General features: G+C 37.5%; 1 protein-coding gene across 4 annotated transcripts in view; it reads right to left on the bottom strand.

The window, feature by feature from the left end:
* Positions 1-891: 891 nt before the first annotated feature.
* Positions 892-18,265, bottom strand: part of ahi1 (Abelson helper integration site 1) — a 104,522-nt gene continuing 87,148 nt past the window's right edge. For 3 of the 4 annotated variants that reach the window (XM_034919071.2, XM_034005245.3, XM_034005244.3), the window contains exons 23-27: positions 16,787-16,855; positions 15,422-15,584; positions 15,227-15,324; positions 3,557-3,636; positions 892-2,535 (exon numbers count right to left, since the gene is read on the bottom strand). In XM_034919071.2, the coding sequence (XP_034774962.1) occupies positions 2,337-2,535; positions 3,557-3,636; positions 15,227-15,324; positions 15,422-15,584; positions 16,787-16,855 (609 nt within the window). In that variant the 3' untranslated portion in view covers positions 892-2,336. Of the gene's footprint in view, positions 2,536-3,556; positions 3,637-9,698; positions 10,043-15,226; positions 15,325-15,421; positions 15,585-16,786; positions 16,856-18,265 lie in introns of those variants that run through there. The other variant, XM_059024180.1, reaches the window with a different exon arrangement.

The following is an 18,265-nucleotide window of genomic DNA, read 5'->3' on the forward strand; positions in this document are numbered from 1 at the left end:
TTTTAAACACTAGGATTGTGATTTTGAGTTATGCAATCTAGCAGGCCAAAAATGTTCCTTGAGGGCCATTAGCGAAATTAAGTTGCCGCAAAAAGAAATCCAGTTTTATAGTATATTATGACCCTATCTCAGATGGGGGTACAGGGCCTAAAAAGTTTGAAAACCACTGCTTTAGACAGAAGAAAAGGTGACAGGCTGGTAGTGAAATACACAGAGAAGAGCCAGAAACACTTTGTGGGAAGAGTCCTTAACATGTCAGGAGGACATTGATGACATTGAAATGGAGAGTTGAAAAGAAACTTCCTGTTCCTCTACAAAAAAAGAAGGTGTTCAGTTTGATGAAGGCCCGTAAGGCTCAATGTTCAATGACTGTTCAAAAAGGGGAAACAAGCATTAAAAAGGTAGTGCAGGAGTTGAAAGTCCTCGCAAAACAAACATTTTTGAGCAAAAACTGAAAGTTTTGTTATTTTTCTGTGGCGTTAAACTTCACTAGGTAATTATTTATTTATTTGTTTGTAACTTCTTCAGTTGTCTACTAAAGAATAAATAATTTATTTCAAGTTTTTGAAAGTATGTCCGATGTCTTCACTAAGCCCTGGAACACTGGACAGATTTTCAATCAAAAAAAGACCTTTAGTCACGCGATAGGATTTATGCTTATACACTCTCATGTAGCCCCCAGGTACATCTGTAAATATATCACACACTTAGTTCCAAAATATCATTACAAAAAATGTGTCAAAATTGTCCAATATTACCTCATTTTATGGTACATAAATGACAACAATGACTGTTATAGCCATGAAAAAAATTGTTGGGCATTAGATTTTCTTTTAACATGAAGTGCAGGCAAACCAAGGAATGTGAACGTCATGAAGAATTACAACAGGATGATTTTATACCTTTTAATCAACAGTGATCATATATTTTCTTTAACACAAGCTTATTCGCTTAAGGTTTCTTACTGTCTCACTGATAGATTAGCCTTTTTCCGATTTCTATCAGTAAGTAGTAATCTTAAGCCATTCTTACACATATATAAATTTCAATAGATTAAAAAACACTTCCACATCTCCCTTGAAGTTTAATACTGTAATACGTACATACAAATACACTTTTCAGTGCTCTAAGAATTTTTTTTTTTTTTTTTTTTGCTAGAAACTTTCATTATACCATTTTTGAAAAATACATTTTAAAGGATCAACACAGGCCTTATAATACAAAACTATTATTTGTAACCATGTAGGATATAACAATAAAAAGCATTTTTTCATGTTCTGTTGCCTAGAGAAGAGTGCGTTCATGTTTGTACAGTATGTGCTATACAAATGAATAGAGTTGTTTAAAGGGCCAGCTCTACTTTAGCTATAGTGCTCAATACAGAAAGGCCCCTCCTGGGTGTCTTTGCTTACTTGCTAAACTGGAACAAGGTCTTAGATGTTCAGATGAGCATGATGAACATGGGTTCTCTCACTGATGTACTAGTTCCAGTTAAGAAAGTTATTTCATATTAACAAAGGCCACAATAATTATTCTCTCTGTAATTATTTATACCTATAGTTAAATGATGTGACAAGTCAAATTCTTTTTTCTTTGCACTTTTTTATACAAACTGTTTTACATAAAATGTGCAAGATGCCAAAATGAAGCATGTGGCATGTAGTTAACTGGCATCTAATACAACATAATGTATTAGGCAGGGGTAATTTCTTCATGAATACTTATAAAACACTCAAGTGTACAAAATGATCATCCAGGTATCCTTCAATAAATCTTGTAAATAAAATACATTATACAAATTATATAAAATACACTGAATTAAGTTTTAAATGCAAATCCAACAAAATAAACACTCTACAGAAAACAACAATTTACATATATTAATAGCCACTTTAAAAAAGCGATATTAAGTCAAATTAAAATAAATTCCACATGTACCCCAAACAATGCCATGCGTTTGGTAATGAGAACTGCTTTTTTGTGAACTTTTCTCTGCACATGTTAATGAACAAAGGAACTGCAGGTAGGCTTTTGGCAAGACAACAGACATAAAAAACAATCATCCCTACATAAATAAACTAGTGTTTTTCTAAGGAGGTTTCTCAAATAGGTTCAACCTAATCTTTGAATGCTGTAACACTAACAAAAGCCAGTTCCTACAGGTATCCATTAGCACACTTTACCATGTTTGACATGCTACAGAAACATTGAAATTATTCCTGCTCAAATACCACAGGTGTGTGTAGCGTATGTTGCTGATACTGCTATACAAACAAAACATAATTAATTGCAAAACAAAAAGTTATTTAAACTGGAGGGCAATGGCTATTTTTTTGCTAAAAATCGGGTTCGAAGGCAACATTGGTTTCCCCGCTTGCATCAGAGTGTTTGTGAGGTGCCTTAAGTTTCTTCTTTCTCACAACTTCTGTGGAAGATTGTTCCACTACATCTGTAGGCTGTAACGGTTCAGGAGCTAGGACAGGAGCTTCAGATCCACTTCCCACTGCCTTTTTCTTCTTCTTCTTTTTCTGGATGCTACAAAAGAAATGTGATGTACTTCATATATTTTTAACATCACTTTTTTTTATTCCAGTGTTTGATATAAAACATGTAGATTTAATGAAGGCTGAGGGAAGACGGTAAATATTTTTATTTTTAAGTACTGTATACTTTACTAGAAACAGCTATATAATTTAAACAAAATATACACAAAAATAAAATCAATGCCACTTGTTTTGTTTACTTTTTCACATAGATAACAGACCACATTAACAAAAGCAAATAAAACAAATCAGAAACCAATCCTATAAAACTACACCCACTAGCGTTGGCTGGATTTGAGGGGACACATGATGTCCCTGATGATAAGTAAGACAATTGCCATACATCATGAGAGATGTGTCAATTTAAAAACTTCTATGTGTCCTGGAATGTGACTTTAAAATCACAATCATGTTTTTCAAATTTAGCAACTACTATATTTTGTGTGTGTGTGTGTGTGTGTGTAGGAAACTGGCTATATTAACATAGAAAAAAAAAAACATTATATGAGGCAGTTAAGAGTAAGGTCTGATGTGGCTTACATCTGGATGAACTGTGGGGTTCCTGGCGATGGATTGAGTTTTTGTTGTTTTAATCAAAAGAGATGGGGGGGGGGAGGGGAACTACCAGCAGTTGTTGCTGCAGGTGGAGGCTGACCAGCAACTCATGCTTTCTACAGGTGTGGCACAATGTAAGTTGTAAAAATTGTCACATTTTCAATACTACAAACCCTGCTTTACATAAATACATATTCATGCAGGGGAGGAAATACTTATTGTGACAACAAAAAATATGTAGATATACATTTTACTAGGAACAGATAACAAAACACCTGCATATTCTGAGATAAGAATTCTTATCTCTTTGGTGAATAGCCCATAATATTTTATATCCCTGATGGGTATAAAAAGGTTATAAAAGTATATTTCTCCTCAATGAAAATTAACATATCATGTCATAGACTACAAACTCTAAAAGTGGAAAATTTTGAATACAAGTTTTCACTGTTACTTACAGGATCACAGGGGACTCTGTATCTGTGTCATTCTCCGAGATGATTTTGAATTTCCCTGACTTGCTGATGACGGCTGACATCTGCAGAATAACAAAGGCAGTATAATATTTAGTGAAAAGGAAGACAATGGGGCTAGCACTTTCTCTGTGTTCAGGTATGTAAAAACCCACTGGCTTCCTGTATAAAGAGCTCATCCACCCTTTTAAAAAAGCTGTGTCTGTTGGCTATGAAGTGTCTGTTCTAGTGTGGTCACATTTAAAAAACAAAACAAAACAAAAAAAACTATCTGTTAAAAACAGAAAAAAATAAAAAACAGCAAACAGCAGTGAAATGAGTAATTCAGTAATAATGTATCAGCAACAACCTAAAACTCCCTTGAGTGAAACCTGTTTATTTAGCCTAAATCTGATTCTGCTTACTATGCTATCCTAAATTGCTATCCAATTTCATACATATGATCAATTTTTAGACTCAGTAAACAGAATAAGTTGAGAAAATCTATTCATTTAAGCAGTCCTTTTTCTTTCCTGATAGCATTTATCACCAAAGCAGTGATGTTCTGAATCTGATGCACCTATACTACACTGTATTAACACAGATTTACATAACACAAATTAACATGAATCACTGTGACTAAAACAAGTGACAAGTTGAGTTTGGAACAGTTTATAAAAAAGAGAAAATAGAAATGAGAGTTCTTATAAATAAAATCTGAATCAATCAAAGGGGCAAATCATATCATATTGAATGGTTTGTAAACATGGAAGTAAAATGCATATGTGAAAGAAAGTCTAGAGATTGAAACTGTGGCAGTGAAATGCTTAATTTATATTGGACACAACCTGCAATGGAAATGTATTAAGAGAAAAAGAATACAGCAGTGTACCAACTATAAAGACGTTTATAGGGCCAGTATTGGTATTTAACATTTATATTATTGGCAACACAGATGATGATCTGCTAAACATTAATACAATAACTCAAAGTGCTTAGTCTCTGCAGAAGACGGGTGCTGTGAGATTTACAGTCTGAGATGTTAGCAATTGCAGTGACAGGGATGCTTAAAAATTATTAAGTGTAGTAGTATGTTAAAGCAAAATGTCAGAAACAAACAATTCAGCTCTCATGGTGTAACAAGCTTTGGTAAAGCATGTGCAACACCTTTGCAGAAACTTCTTACACATCCCCTTGTCTTAAAATAAGAAGTGTTAACTCATTTCTGAGCATTAAACACAGTTGATCAAGGTGGTTTCATTTACAAATTCTTATAAGGAAAACAATTTATAAACTGGAAATAGCAGAACAGCATGCACTGGTAACATATTCATATAATAAAAAATCCATCTTTTCATTTCACAATCCTTAATAAGAAGCAAAACTTTAGGATTAGTAACTTAGCATTTGTAACAGTGTGTGCACTCACCAAACAAAATGACTTCGAACTGTGTTTAAAACCAATCTGCTGCATTTACAGATGTTGTCACGTGGGTGGTATATGGGGTATTTTGAAATTAGTAGACAAGATGAACTAGTGTTGTGGGTTTATGGTTAAGTAATATGAAGCAAAGGAATGACAGAGGTGCAAAGACTGATTATACCACATGGATAGGAAAAAGCTTGTGTGATAACACTTTTAAAAAAATGTTCTCATTATAGTGTAAATAAAAGGCTTGAAATGCCACAATAAAATGCACTTGATCACATTGTTTGCCACTGCAATAAAGTAAGCTAGACAAATGAAAAAAGAAAACAAATGAATTATTAATAATAATTAGCAATAATAATACTTAACAAATACAGTATATATCCAAGACCATATCAATGTCTTTTTTTTTACTTCCACACTTCCTTTTTCTTATGCTCTCCAGGCAGGGCTTTGGTCAACTTTTACAGTCGTTATACTCCTACTATAGAAAACACCAATCTTAAAATCTAATGTGGACTAACTAACTCTTACATATATCCCCCAATTCACTAAGGAGCCTCAATAACCATTACTTATTATACTTGTAATACTGAAATGCTGAAATACCCCCCATTCATCCACAATATCAGTTGAAAAGGAAACCAGTAAAGGCTAGTAAGCAATATGTTCTGCACAGTTTCTACTCTCTCACCAAGTTAAACTGAATTATTGCAAAAACCCAATTTACAAAAAGATTGCAATTTGATGCTAATAATTGTGATAACATGACTGAATAAACATACTGGTAACCATCTGCGCATAATCATCTTCAGCTGATGTGGGCTTGTATTCCCAAAAAAACAGAGAAATAGGGGTTCCTGTCTTGTCAAGGGAAGCTTTACTACACAAATATAGGAACAGCACATGCAGATCAAGGCTGAATGTAAGGTTTAACATGTCACTTGAATACGCAGCAGGAGTGGTGTGACTTTCTCAACCAAAACACAGAAGAAATGAATTCAAAATAATTTACCCATAACAAAATAAAAATGGGGTTAGTTAGGCCACTTTTAAATCACCAAAATCAAACAGAGTAACAGCGCTACAACTGTTACAGGGCAGTAAATTATAATATCACACCACCATTTATAGAACAGTATTTACTCCCAGTGTAAAATACAAAATAACACTTCTATTTCACTTTGGTCTACTATTGTCAATAGTATACAATTACTATTGTTATTGTAAAGATTTATTTATTTATATTATTGTCGTTTTTCCTCCCAAAACTTTAAACTGCTCCTGTTCGTTCGCGGTGTAACCAATCAACATGAAACCTGGCAGGTATCATCTCGTGTAGATTACAGTTTAGATGCAAAAAAAAAAAAAAACTGTGCTCCTGCATCAACCAAGATGCATTTTTTGGGAAAACCTTTCAAAATCTTCTTCTTGGGAACCAGTGAACCGATTGATCTGAAACTTTACAGTTCATCAGGAACCAAACCTGCTTCAAGTTTGCAAAGAGAAGTTGCTGCGATAAATTTTACTATCAGAATGGCTGCCACCAAATTCGCCAAAATGTGCCGAAACATCAAACTGCTTCTGTTTGCAAACCGTTTAACCAATTAACTCTTAACTTGGTAGGCATCATCCTGGGGGCAATGGAATTAAAATATGGCAAAATGGTGTTCTTTTGCAAAACAAGATGGCCGCCAGACCTACGTTTTGTTCTTAAATTTAAAACCGCTTCAGTTGAACACGGTTTAGTTGATTAACTCCAAAGTTGACAAGCATCATCCCTGTGTCAATAAAATTTACTTTTTCAAAAATGGTGTTTGTGCGTAAACCAAGATGGTCGCCTGACGCATTTATTTAAAAACCTTTCAAAATCTTTGGTTAAATGTAAAACTAGCTTATAACTCCTTACAAAGTGAAGCTAGGTTAATGGTTACTATGGAACACATACAGGAAAATATATGTGCTCTATCCAAAAATGACCTTGTCTGCGACCTTTGACCTCTCAAGTTAAAATGTAAAACTAGCTTATAACTCCTTACAGTGTGTAGATAGGGTCATGGTTACTATGGTGTTTAAAGTTATAAAGCATCGTGAAATAATGAACTAATGCAGTATTCTGAATTGAAACTGCTCCATAAAACTAAATCTGTTGCTGACACTTGTGCTGCAATGCTACAGCTTGCCAAAATTTCCAACTGGTACTGAGCTTGGAAACCGTAAAACCGTCTGGCAGCTCTAGTTATTATTATTATTACTGTGATTTCAGTGAATGATTTCAGGTGCTTTGCTGAATATGTTCTTATGGCAAAGTGGTTTGCAGTGCGCAGGTGTAGTGGTGATGTGATTATGAAACAGAAGACAGACAACAAAGTTCACAATCTAAACAGGTTTTATTTTTATAATCCTGGTCTGGTGACCACAAAGAATATTGCACTGTTCACAAAACCAGAGTCAGTGCTGTAGTGCTTGTGGTGTAATACAATTTATCCGTGTACAATGGTGCAATGTTGTCCGGGTTTAGTGCTGGCCTTAAGCGACAGCTCCGGATCGTGTTAGCCGTCTAATAATAACAAACAAGTAGATTTTAGACATGACAAAAACAAACAAAACACTCATGGTAATTCACAGTACTCCTTCCAGTTCAGCTTAACTATAAACAAAGGAACAGATCACCTTGCTATGTCCCCTTATATACCGTCAGTCACGCCCCCCTAGTTAACAAGTGCAACCGTTTCTCTCCAATCCAAGGTTGCCACATCTCTTCCTTTCTCGTGTACAGTAGCTCCACCCCCTTTCTAGATGGCCAACTTCCACCTAACCTTGGGAATTAATTGTCAGGCTATCCAGTCCAGAGCACTCTGTTCCCTTTACACAATGCCCTCACAGGTCGGGAGGGAGATTTATAACCAAGATTCATTCTTTCTCTGTCAGTTCTTTATTTCTTTCAATCATTTATTCAAAGCATTTATCTGAATGTGTGGCTTTGCATGGCCAGTTTTCCATGGAAAAAGAAAAATAAGTCTCACCTTTTTCTCACACTATTTTGGTAGTACCTTTTGGGTAGTGTGGGTTTCCATGTAGTTTTCTTTTAGCCAGAGGAATTCTCCTTCCAAATGGAAATAACCTAATTATTATTAAAATATGGGAGGGTACATTGAAATGTTTCTGTCTGAGTTCCACTTTGGCCTTGCACAACTACAGCTATCATGCAGCTTTCTTAGGCTGTGTTCACACTGGGTCCATTTAGAGGGTTTGATCTGCACTCGGTACGGTTTGGTACGTTTGGTGTTAAGTGTGAACAACAAAATCTGCTTGGGAAACAAACTGTACCGGGTCCACCTAAAGAGGTGGACCTGGTCCGTTTGGCAAACGCACCGAGTCTGGTTCGCTTGCTAAACCTCAATGTGAAAAACAGCTGGACTCTGGACTTCTGCACATGGGAAATAAACTATACAAGGTAACCTGACTCGGACATAAACAAACAATGTCTTGGGGGAACTACATTAAGGTTACCAGGCTTCTTGGGAAAATTGAGATAGTCACAGTTTTCAGCCTTCATTTTTGGTCCCGGTCAGAAAGAGTAAAATTGTAAAATGTATTTTTTTTTTCTTTAGTACAAAACTGTATCAGTGTGCTCAGCAAGTTAATAGCAGAGTAATGCATTAGGTTGTGTGTTAGCGCCATTCAAAAATAAACAAACAATCTTATGGATTTGTTTAATCATTCTTATTTATGTGTATACCATATGTTTAAATGGTAAAAGCTGATCTATTTTTTTTATACATTTAACATGTTTTGACTATATGACAATATAAAAGAAAATAATGAGTTGTTATCATATGCAATACATTCACCCGATGTTTCATTTTTAAACTATTATTGTGTTATTGTATATACTGTTACTCTTGGCTTCAGAGTTGCTATGGTGTCAGTAAATTAAAGAAACAAAAAAAAACTCCCAGTTTTTCACTGTGGAAATCTCGTAATCCTAAACTACATGGACAGTGCGAGAAACTGGTAGAAAATTTAGTCAGTTTAGTCAGGACACCAAAATCTTACTGAACTGGACAAAACACAAAAATAGTAAACTATATTATTATTATCATTATTTATTTCTTGGCAGACTCACAATTGTTACAAGATATCACATTTTTTTTACATACAATTACCCATTTATACAGTTTTTTTTTTTTTTACTGGAGCAATCTAGTTAAATGACCTTGCTCAAGGGTACAGCAGCAGTGTCCCCCACCTGCGATTGAACCCACAAGAGTCCAGAGCCCTAACCGCTACTCCACACTGCTGCCCCATATTCAGTCTTTTCTCAAATTACTTTGTTTAATGCCGACATTAGGAGAACCGTGCAGAAGTGACAAATATTTTTCTCTCAAAAAGGTTTTCATAAATCAGTAGTCCCTTGCTAAACCGGACATGTCTGGAGGAAGACATGAGTAGTCTGATCATTTTGTAAGAAATACATAACTGTAGCGCCATTTTTTTTACAGGTAGCTTTGCTTAAAAATATGAATGTCTGAGCAACAGCAAACATTTAAAAAAAATAAAAAAATAAAATAATTCAAAACTTTTTTTTCAGAACAATGCTTAAAAAGTGCACTTTGCCCATCAAATGTTTAAACAGCATCTTTTCAATATAAATAAATAAATAAATAAATACTACATTATAATAACCAATTAATAGCTATACAAGTAATATACTACAGTGGACCAAATTCATAAAATGACAAAATGAAAAAAGGAACCAATAATGTAAAAAAATAAATAAGTAAATGCGTAACACTAACAACAGCAACGTTAACTAATGAATTATTCTAAGTGTAACACACTAGTCTACACTAAACAATTGTACAAGTTACTATCTATATACACATTAGTATATTTATAACCAGGGCTTATTTCACATAACGAACATGTATTGAAAAATAAACAAGCAAAACTTGAATGTTCCCAGGCTAATCTACTTCAGAATCTTCACTATCTGTGTGAAGAAGTTCATAATCCAGGAGATATTCTTCTCCTTCTGGCATTCATTCCATCAACATCTTCTATAAAAGAAATATTAAATTTCTTATGGATCAGTAAGCTTTCTGGGTCTTGCAAAACGATTTAGAAAGCTCTCCGGTAAAGCATTGCGCTTTGATGTCATGGTCTACGGCAGGGCTTCTCAAACCCGGTTCTGGGGACCCCCTGTGGCTGCTGGTTTTCATTCCAACAGAGCTCTCAATTACTTAACTAGACCCTTAACTTAACTAATAATTTGCTTAATTAGACCTTCCTTTTTACTTTTTTTCAGCTCTTTTTTCAACAATATGCAACTGTTCAAGAGCTGAAAACAAGAAAAAAGGTCTAATTAAGCAAATTAACAGTTCAATTAAGGGTCTAGTTAAGTAATTGAGAGCTCGGTTGGAATGAAAACCAACAGCCACAGGGGGTCCCCAGGACCGAGTTTGAGAAGCCCTTGTCTACGGTAATCTCGAGTAAACACTGCAACCATAGATACTGAAATGCTGCACCGCATCCAAAAACTCAACTCTATTGGTTAGGGACTTAAGTGAAATACATTTTGATCGGTTTGTCATGCCTGAGACTGTCACACAGATATTTCACTAAAGTAAATGTTTGGTTTGTTTGGGTGATTTAGTACGCTATGAGGTAATTCTTCATAGTTGCTGAATGCATTCTGGTCGCTGGAAAAAAAACAAAAAACAAAACAAAAAAAAAAACTACAGACCGGACAAACTGCTGTTTTGGTTGATTGTATGAAGTCTGACAAAGGTGTTTATGCTAATTTGAAAACAAAAATAACATACTTGTCACAACGTTGTGTGCAATTGTGTCATCGGACAAATGTGTCTGAAATTATAATGGGCCATGGGACAAGTCGTGGGGTCGAACCCACCAGGCACACACCACATCTGAAAGACGCTCCACTTGTACTTGTACTGGGTGGACACTGCTCTGGCATTTTGTAGGGTGTCAATAACCCTATTGGACAGGCTGAGACTGCTCAAATGCAGCCTTTCAGGGACTAGACAGAGCTGCAAGCTTGATGGGTCAGGATGCCATAAGGTCCCCCGTGCCTGACTGAGCAGGTCGCAGTTTATCACCCCGGGCAGATGAAGAGTGGGCGACCCGAGGCCATCCTGGTGGTTGATGTAAGCCACCACTGTTGTGCTGTCTGTATGGACAAGCACATGCCTCCCTTGAAACTTCTGCAAATAAATGCTGGAGACCCTGCCAAGGAGGGTTCCACACCCCCTGCGCCCCAGGAGGAGTAGATGGGCCGGCTGTTTCCAGCAAGAGTCTGCCTTTTAAACAGTGATGAGTCAATAGGTGGTCTCGGTTCAACGCGGGCTGAAAAACCCTGCTGTTAAACCATGCCTGCAGAGGGCGCATGAGCAGGAGACCCAAAGGTAGGGTCTATGAAGCTGCTGCCATCAAGCCCAGAAGTTTCAGGAACTTCACGATTATTCTTTGCATTCTGCTATCCGACAGAGTAGACAGCATGGACCTGGAGTCCAAGCACACTCCTAGATAGGAGGCTGTCTGAGAAGTCGTGAGCTGGCTCTTCACATGATTCACTGTAAGGCCCAACTGTTGAAGTTCCGTGTGGGCGTTTTCCTGTGCTGGAGACTGGGCACAAATGAGTCAGATGTCCAACTAATTGAGTACTCTGAAGCCTTGAGTCTCAATGGGGCCATGATAAGCTTCCATGCACCGAAAAGGCACGGGGAGCTAGAGAGAGGCCAAATGGCAAGACCTGGAACTCGTACACTGTTCTTTGAAAGGGGAACCACAGGTACTTCCTGTGCGCTGGTTTTAATGGGATGTGGCACAGGCGTCTTTGAGGTCCACCATGATGAACCAGTTGCCTGGCCTAACTGCAACAGCTGTTGCATTGTCAACACTTTGAACCTCCTTTGGCTCAGACACAGGTTGACCTGTCTGAGGTCGAGGATCGGTCTGAGGCCACCATCTCGCTTGGACACTAGGAAGTACCTGGAGTAAAACCCTTCCCCCAACTGGAGGGGGTCTATCATGCAAATAATCTGGTTTTGCAGCAGAGCTGCTACCTCCTGAGACACCACCGTGGCGCCCTGTTGGTCCGTGACTGAAGTTACAATCACACCCCGAAAGGGAGGACGACTGTGCTTGAACTGCAGTGAGTAGCCAGTCTGAACAAGTAGTAAGCACCCAGATGACCGTGGTTCACGGACGCCAATACTCAAGATGCTCCCTGTCGCATCAAACCCCTAGGGCTGCTGCCCAGCTTGTGACTTGACCTGAGGCTTTTACCTCTGCATCCCCTGGGTGGAACTTATTGCAGCCTCCATGGCGAGCAGCCGCAAGCCGATTCTGAACACCACCCCTGGCATTGGAGGCTGCTAGGGACTAGGGTGCCAGTGTGCCGCTGGTTTGTGCACTGGGGGTGGTCGCTTGGGAAGAAAGTGCACCAGCTCCTTTGTGCAGTGTACATTAACACTGCAGTGTACATTAACACTGTACAGGTGCTACCTCAGTCTGTTTGAAGACTGCAACAGGGCTGTTCAAGACCCAAACAATACCGAACTGGTACCGGACACAGGAATGGAGCGAGTTGGTGACCTCGATACGCAGTTACCGCAGGTAGCACTGTACTGGGATGCCCACCTGTGCAAGCTACTGGCAAAACCACTCGGTCAGTACTCACACGAGACTGAGGGAAGCCTGCTTGTTAGAATTAACTAACAGCCCTTGTAATGGTGATGCAGAGCTGCCACCAAAATGGCATCGATGCTGTGGGAGGGATTGCAAGCATCCACAATCGAAGCAGCCTCTTGGTCCTGCATAGCACTGCTATAATTAATTAACAATTAGCGAAAATTATACAGGTAGTACTTATCTGATAGGCTCCTCCTGTCAGGCCAGTTTTTGAAAGGAAAAGTGGTGTTGAGGTCTGGGACCGCAGTGTTTTTATGTCCTCGGGGGCGGGCCATGACTGTCACAGGCTTGTTGAGCGGCTTTGATATATCTTGTTCAGCTTTCGGGTCTTTAAGAGGTAGATACCCATTTGGTAATGCTAACATTTTGTATTTGAAAGAGAACCCCACGAAAAAAACACCTTGTTGTAATTTAACTACAAGGAAAGGAAGACTGCATTTAAAAAGACACTGCGACGCAAGGTTATTTTATATATTGTAACACAGCAGGGAGGGGGTTAAATTCCCCCTGCAGGAAAACATGTGCATAGGCACATTTTGGGTTTGTTTTGTTTAACTGTTGAATTGTTTTGTTAATTGTTTTATTGTTAATCATTACCTGCACCTGGCTATGATTGAAAATTAGAGCCAGGTGCAGGGTTTATAAGGGGAGCAGGTAGTCTGCTCAGGGCGGCTGCTGAAGAGGGTAGAAGCCCGACTGTGCTGGTGTGGGGGTACAGCCGTAATTTCAAAGGGAAAAGGTAGAGTGAATCCTTTTCTGTGTGTGCTGTTCTGTTTGTTTTGTTTTTGTTACAGGTAAACAGCTTAGCTGTCCTGTCTTTTAGTTTTAGGTTCCTGTTTTGTTTTAGTTATTGCTCAAAGAAGAGCTAGGTGTTGGTTTTGTTTATTTTGTTTTTGTGTTTATTAAAAATTGCGCAACCGCGCTTTCAAAAATCCATTTCTGTGTGTTGGGTCGGTGTTTTTAAAGGGGCAACGAACCGCGGTGAGGGCGATTCTTTTACAATATATATATATATATATATATATTTTTTTTTTTTAACATCACAGGCAACTATATAAAATATATCTTACTTTTGTTCTTTTCTACAGCATGCAAAAACAAAAAACAAAAAACACCAGACTAACATGTTTACGAGACCCACAACATTGATTTTGGCCGCATCCAGTACATCAGAGACAAAATCCCCAAATAAACCTAATATGAACCAAAAGAAAATATTTTTAAATAAATGTGTGTTTTTTGAACGTATGTCATTGGGAAATCCCTTTTTCAAAGTGGATGTATGTAAGAATTCTATGATTGCAGCTCTGCTCTGAAACAATAATGGAGCATAAATGTTTTGCTGTGCCGATGGTTCCACTTCCTTCCCCCCTGGATTGGCTCTTTATATCTAGACTTGAGATTTACAATTGTTACTACTCTACTGGAACCAAGCGCTGATTCAATGTACATTTTTTTCCCCTGAATACGAGTAATAGCAAAATTACTAGGAACATTTGTCATAGTCGTTACAGAACTTTGTTTGTACTTGTTGCTCAGAATGGGCATAGTAAAAAATAAATAACTAAATAAGGAACCTGTTGTAGCCCTAGAAATGTCCCTCAAAACACAATTAGTGTCTACTATGTCAATACAGTGGCATCTGCTAACACTTAATAATACCCTTCTGTTCACCACCCACCCAGTTTTAGTAACTTAGGGCTGAATTGTACATGGGTGAAAATCCAAGTCTTCAATTCCAATAGGGTCAGGAGTCAGGACACTTGTGCATTAACCCTTTGCGGTCCATTTATTAAATGCACGTCAGGCACGCCAGGTCTAATTTATTTTCACACGCGCAGTTAATTTTAGACGCACTGTTTAAAAGTATTTTTTTTTCACAGTCAAACAGGTTTAAATGGCCCTGCATATCAACAAAGCACTCACTAGGCATCTCCAGCCCTGCCCCACCCTTTCGTTCGCTATAACTTTCACCTATGCAAGAAATAAATAATAATAATAATAATAATAATAATAATAATAATAATAATAATAATAATAATAATAATAATAATAATAATAATAATAAGTCGTACATACCGATCAATCATCTCCTGATCACTCGTTTTATCACCAAACTCCTCAATAATGCGATCCAAGTCATTATTTTATTACTATAACATCTCAAAAAAGCTCTGCAAATGTCTGTGTTCTCTGTGCACTGATTCACAGGCAGCCAGCTTGTTTACTTACGACCGCCCCGTTATCCGATACCAGGGCCATGTATGACTATTCATGAGATACGCCTTTTTTTATTTTATTATTTTTTTTCGACTTGTCTCGGCTCCTGTCGTTCCCACTCGGCCATTGAATGGTTTTCTCGACTTTTTCTGGAGAAAAAACGACTAAAACCCATTTTTTGCGTTTCTATAATGATGTCGGACAGGGTCCGACAATGGACCTGATAGGAATAATTGCAATGTGGGACCTGGTCCGACAATGGACCATAAAGGGTTAATATGAAGAATTTATTTGATTCCTTTGGTTACCTTAGTTGGGGTTGGGGATCTCTCTTCAGTCTCATGTTGTTTGTCGGACAGAGCAGGATTTGATTCTAGTGTGTGAGACAGCTCCTCTTCAAACCCTCCTAAAACAAACCATGCAAATATGGTTTTACAAATGACACAAAACCACTCTGTCTGCAGAGGGTGCATTCGCTAATATGAAACTTTTGAATTACTTACTTTCATCAGCCACATAATTAGCTGGGAAATAGCCTTGCTGTCCATTTGCCAGGCGACCAAACCACCAGTTATCATTATCTTTGTACAACACTTGGATAATTTCACCGCGATGTATGGTTAGCTCATCAGATCGATTCGCTGTGTAGTCATAGAGTGCCACAACCTAGGGGAGAGATAAGAGAACAACAGCTTTATCAGAACAGTGCCACAGAGAGAAACCCCCAACATTCACTTCCTCCTGCAGTAAAGCAGCTGAAACCAAAGCTGCTCTTCTGGTAATAGCTGAGGCTGTCTAGGGTTGTGCGAATGGGATTCGGGGTGGTGGGAGCACAGCAGGATCAGTGAGATAAAGGACTGCGGGATTGCAGAAATAGTTAACAACCTTCCACAATGCTAAGATTAGCATTCAAACAGCTGCAATGCGTTCTATGAGTGATTACACTTGTGAAAGTAAGATTAAAAAGCTCTCAGCACACACACGTTCTTAGAATTCTGACACTACCTTCTGTGCCAAATGTGTTGTTTTCAATTTACTAGTGCAGTTAACCCTTTACTGGCACACAGTGCTGAAAATTTTTTGGAAAGCAGTAAACATTTTGTTTCTATTTTCCAGCATGATGTTTACAATTTGTACAAAATCTGAATGTAAAACTATAGCAAAAGCAGATTTGTTTGAGGAGTAAGCTGTGCATGCTTTCTCATGTTGCCACTTTCCCTGCCTTACAAGGAGTGAGACAACTGTTTAACCATCATCCTATTAAAATCTTAGTCCTTCCTCTGAGACTGCCAATTGATGGAGATTTTCCAAGTTGAATATTATTACTTAATGTAATCCTTTTTCTGGATAACACAGGCTAAAAGAAGTCTTGAATGTATGCACAGTTATTAAAAAGTCTTTCTTGGTTTTCTGTTTTTGTTATGGGTTGTTAACATTTTTCTAAACGCCTCCTGTAATCAAAGCAGGGAAATCTGAGTCATGGTGTTTCACAGTTTACAAAAAATCCAAACAAGAAGCTAGATTTTACAGAGCATGTGACAACAGCAAAAACAAAAGTTTCAACATATTTTAAAATTTGTCTTATGGCTACTTTTGGCAGCAAGATTAAATAAAACTGTGAAACATTTTATGGTTTTGAGAATAGGAATACTGCAGTTTACTTCCCAGTTACTTCTCAACTCACCTGACAATCCTCTTACACCTGTCCTCATTTTGGTAGCAAATCCTAGTACATGTCTGGCCTTTTGCCACAAATTCAGACAGAAAAGCGCAATAAAAACTAAATCAATTTCAATTGAAAAAGTAACAAGAACTCTGTTTACAACAGAAAAGCTTTAAACGTATCACCAGTATGAGCTTGTACTTACTGTTTGTTGGACTGGTATAAAGGTGTCTGCCTCAACTCTAAGGAACGAAGCTGAGGGATTAGCAATGCTCTTAAGAAGAAGAAAAAAGGAAAGTATAAAAATTATACAAAGGACATGAGTGTTTGTACATATGCCATATAAAACACAGATAATATCACCAGTTGACATTTTAAGCAGCTGATGTTAGGGGTGTAACGATATACTAATGTCATGACAATGCAGATGGCATTCCTCCCTTAATTGATGTTCATAATACTAAACCACTGCTTTAAAACATTGAAAAAGAAAGCCACCACATGGTGAAAGTCAATCCAATATTAATTTGTAAAATTCAGGTATGGTAGGGTTCCTTGTTTTTAGAGCAATCTGTTATGAAACTTCAGCCTCAGTATCAATTACTGGAGAGAACAAAGTAAACAAATGAGGGCGAGAGGGGGTGGGGGTAAGGGAAAGTACCTTATTGTATCAAACAAAAGAAACACAATAGGCCTGTTTAAACAAAAAGCCTTTCCTACCTCTTCACCAAGAGAGGGTGTAATTGAAGTGGACAGGCCCCTTGCAATGAAATAAAGATAAACCCAATATTTGATACTAAACAGATTTGATATAGAAGCAAAATGGTTGATTATACCTAGGGATGTCTTTTTACCGTCTTACATGTTTGTGATGTTTGCCATCATTCTGAGTGGTTCTAATTAGTCAAATATTGTGTTTAATTAATTTTTTCACATGTGTTAAGGTATTTGACCTCAATTCAGAAACAGCTCTCCAGCTTTAATGATCACATTCAGTTTCACCATATTTAACAAAGGCATCAGCTACATCAGCAAAATAACCGCAAATATCATACAAATTTAAGAGACCTGTAAAAAGGCAAAAAGGGGAAAATAATTCTGACTAAAACCACAATTTAAAAAAAAAAAAAAACTTCCAGAAGAACCCCGTTCCTATAATATATTTATTACTGTAAAGCTTTACAAATTCTCAGCCATACTGCAGACATTTACCATGATTCAAGCTTGTATGTCAGGATCAGACAGTACATATCCCTCGCCAAGGATTTAATTAACACATCAGTCAGGTGTCAGTATAAATTATAGGAGGGGTCCTTGCTTCTAAATGCACTAAACAATATGGATTTCTAATCAACAAGAGTTGGCATTTCTAATCAACAAGAGTTGGCACCCTTTCGCAAGCTTCCAAAATGAATAAACCAAGGGATGATATCCTGTTGACAATGCTTTGCCTGGACTCAACAATAAAAACAGTACACAACTGAAACTCTATATGATGAATATTTAGACTGATGTAGTACTTACAATGGTGTATACTTACGTTACAGTAACATCTGGTAAAATTACATTTGCTTAGAACAAGGCAATTGGTGATTTGTTTAATAGTTAAAATAAAAGAAGAAAACAGGAGTAGGTGATCTCATTGGGTAAGTCTTTAAAAAAGAAAAACTGGCCTGTTTTGGTC

The sequence above is a fragment of the Acipenser ruthenus genome, chromosome 5 (genome assembly GCF_902713425.1).
Source record: "Acipenser ruthenus chromosome 5, fAciRut3.2 maternal haplotype, whole genome shotgun sequence".
Lineage (NCBI taxonomy): Eukaryota > Metazoa > Chordata > Actinopteri > Acipenseriformes > Acipenseridae > Acipenser > Acipenser ruthenus.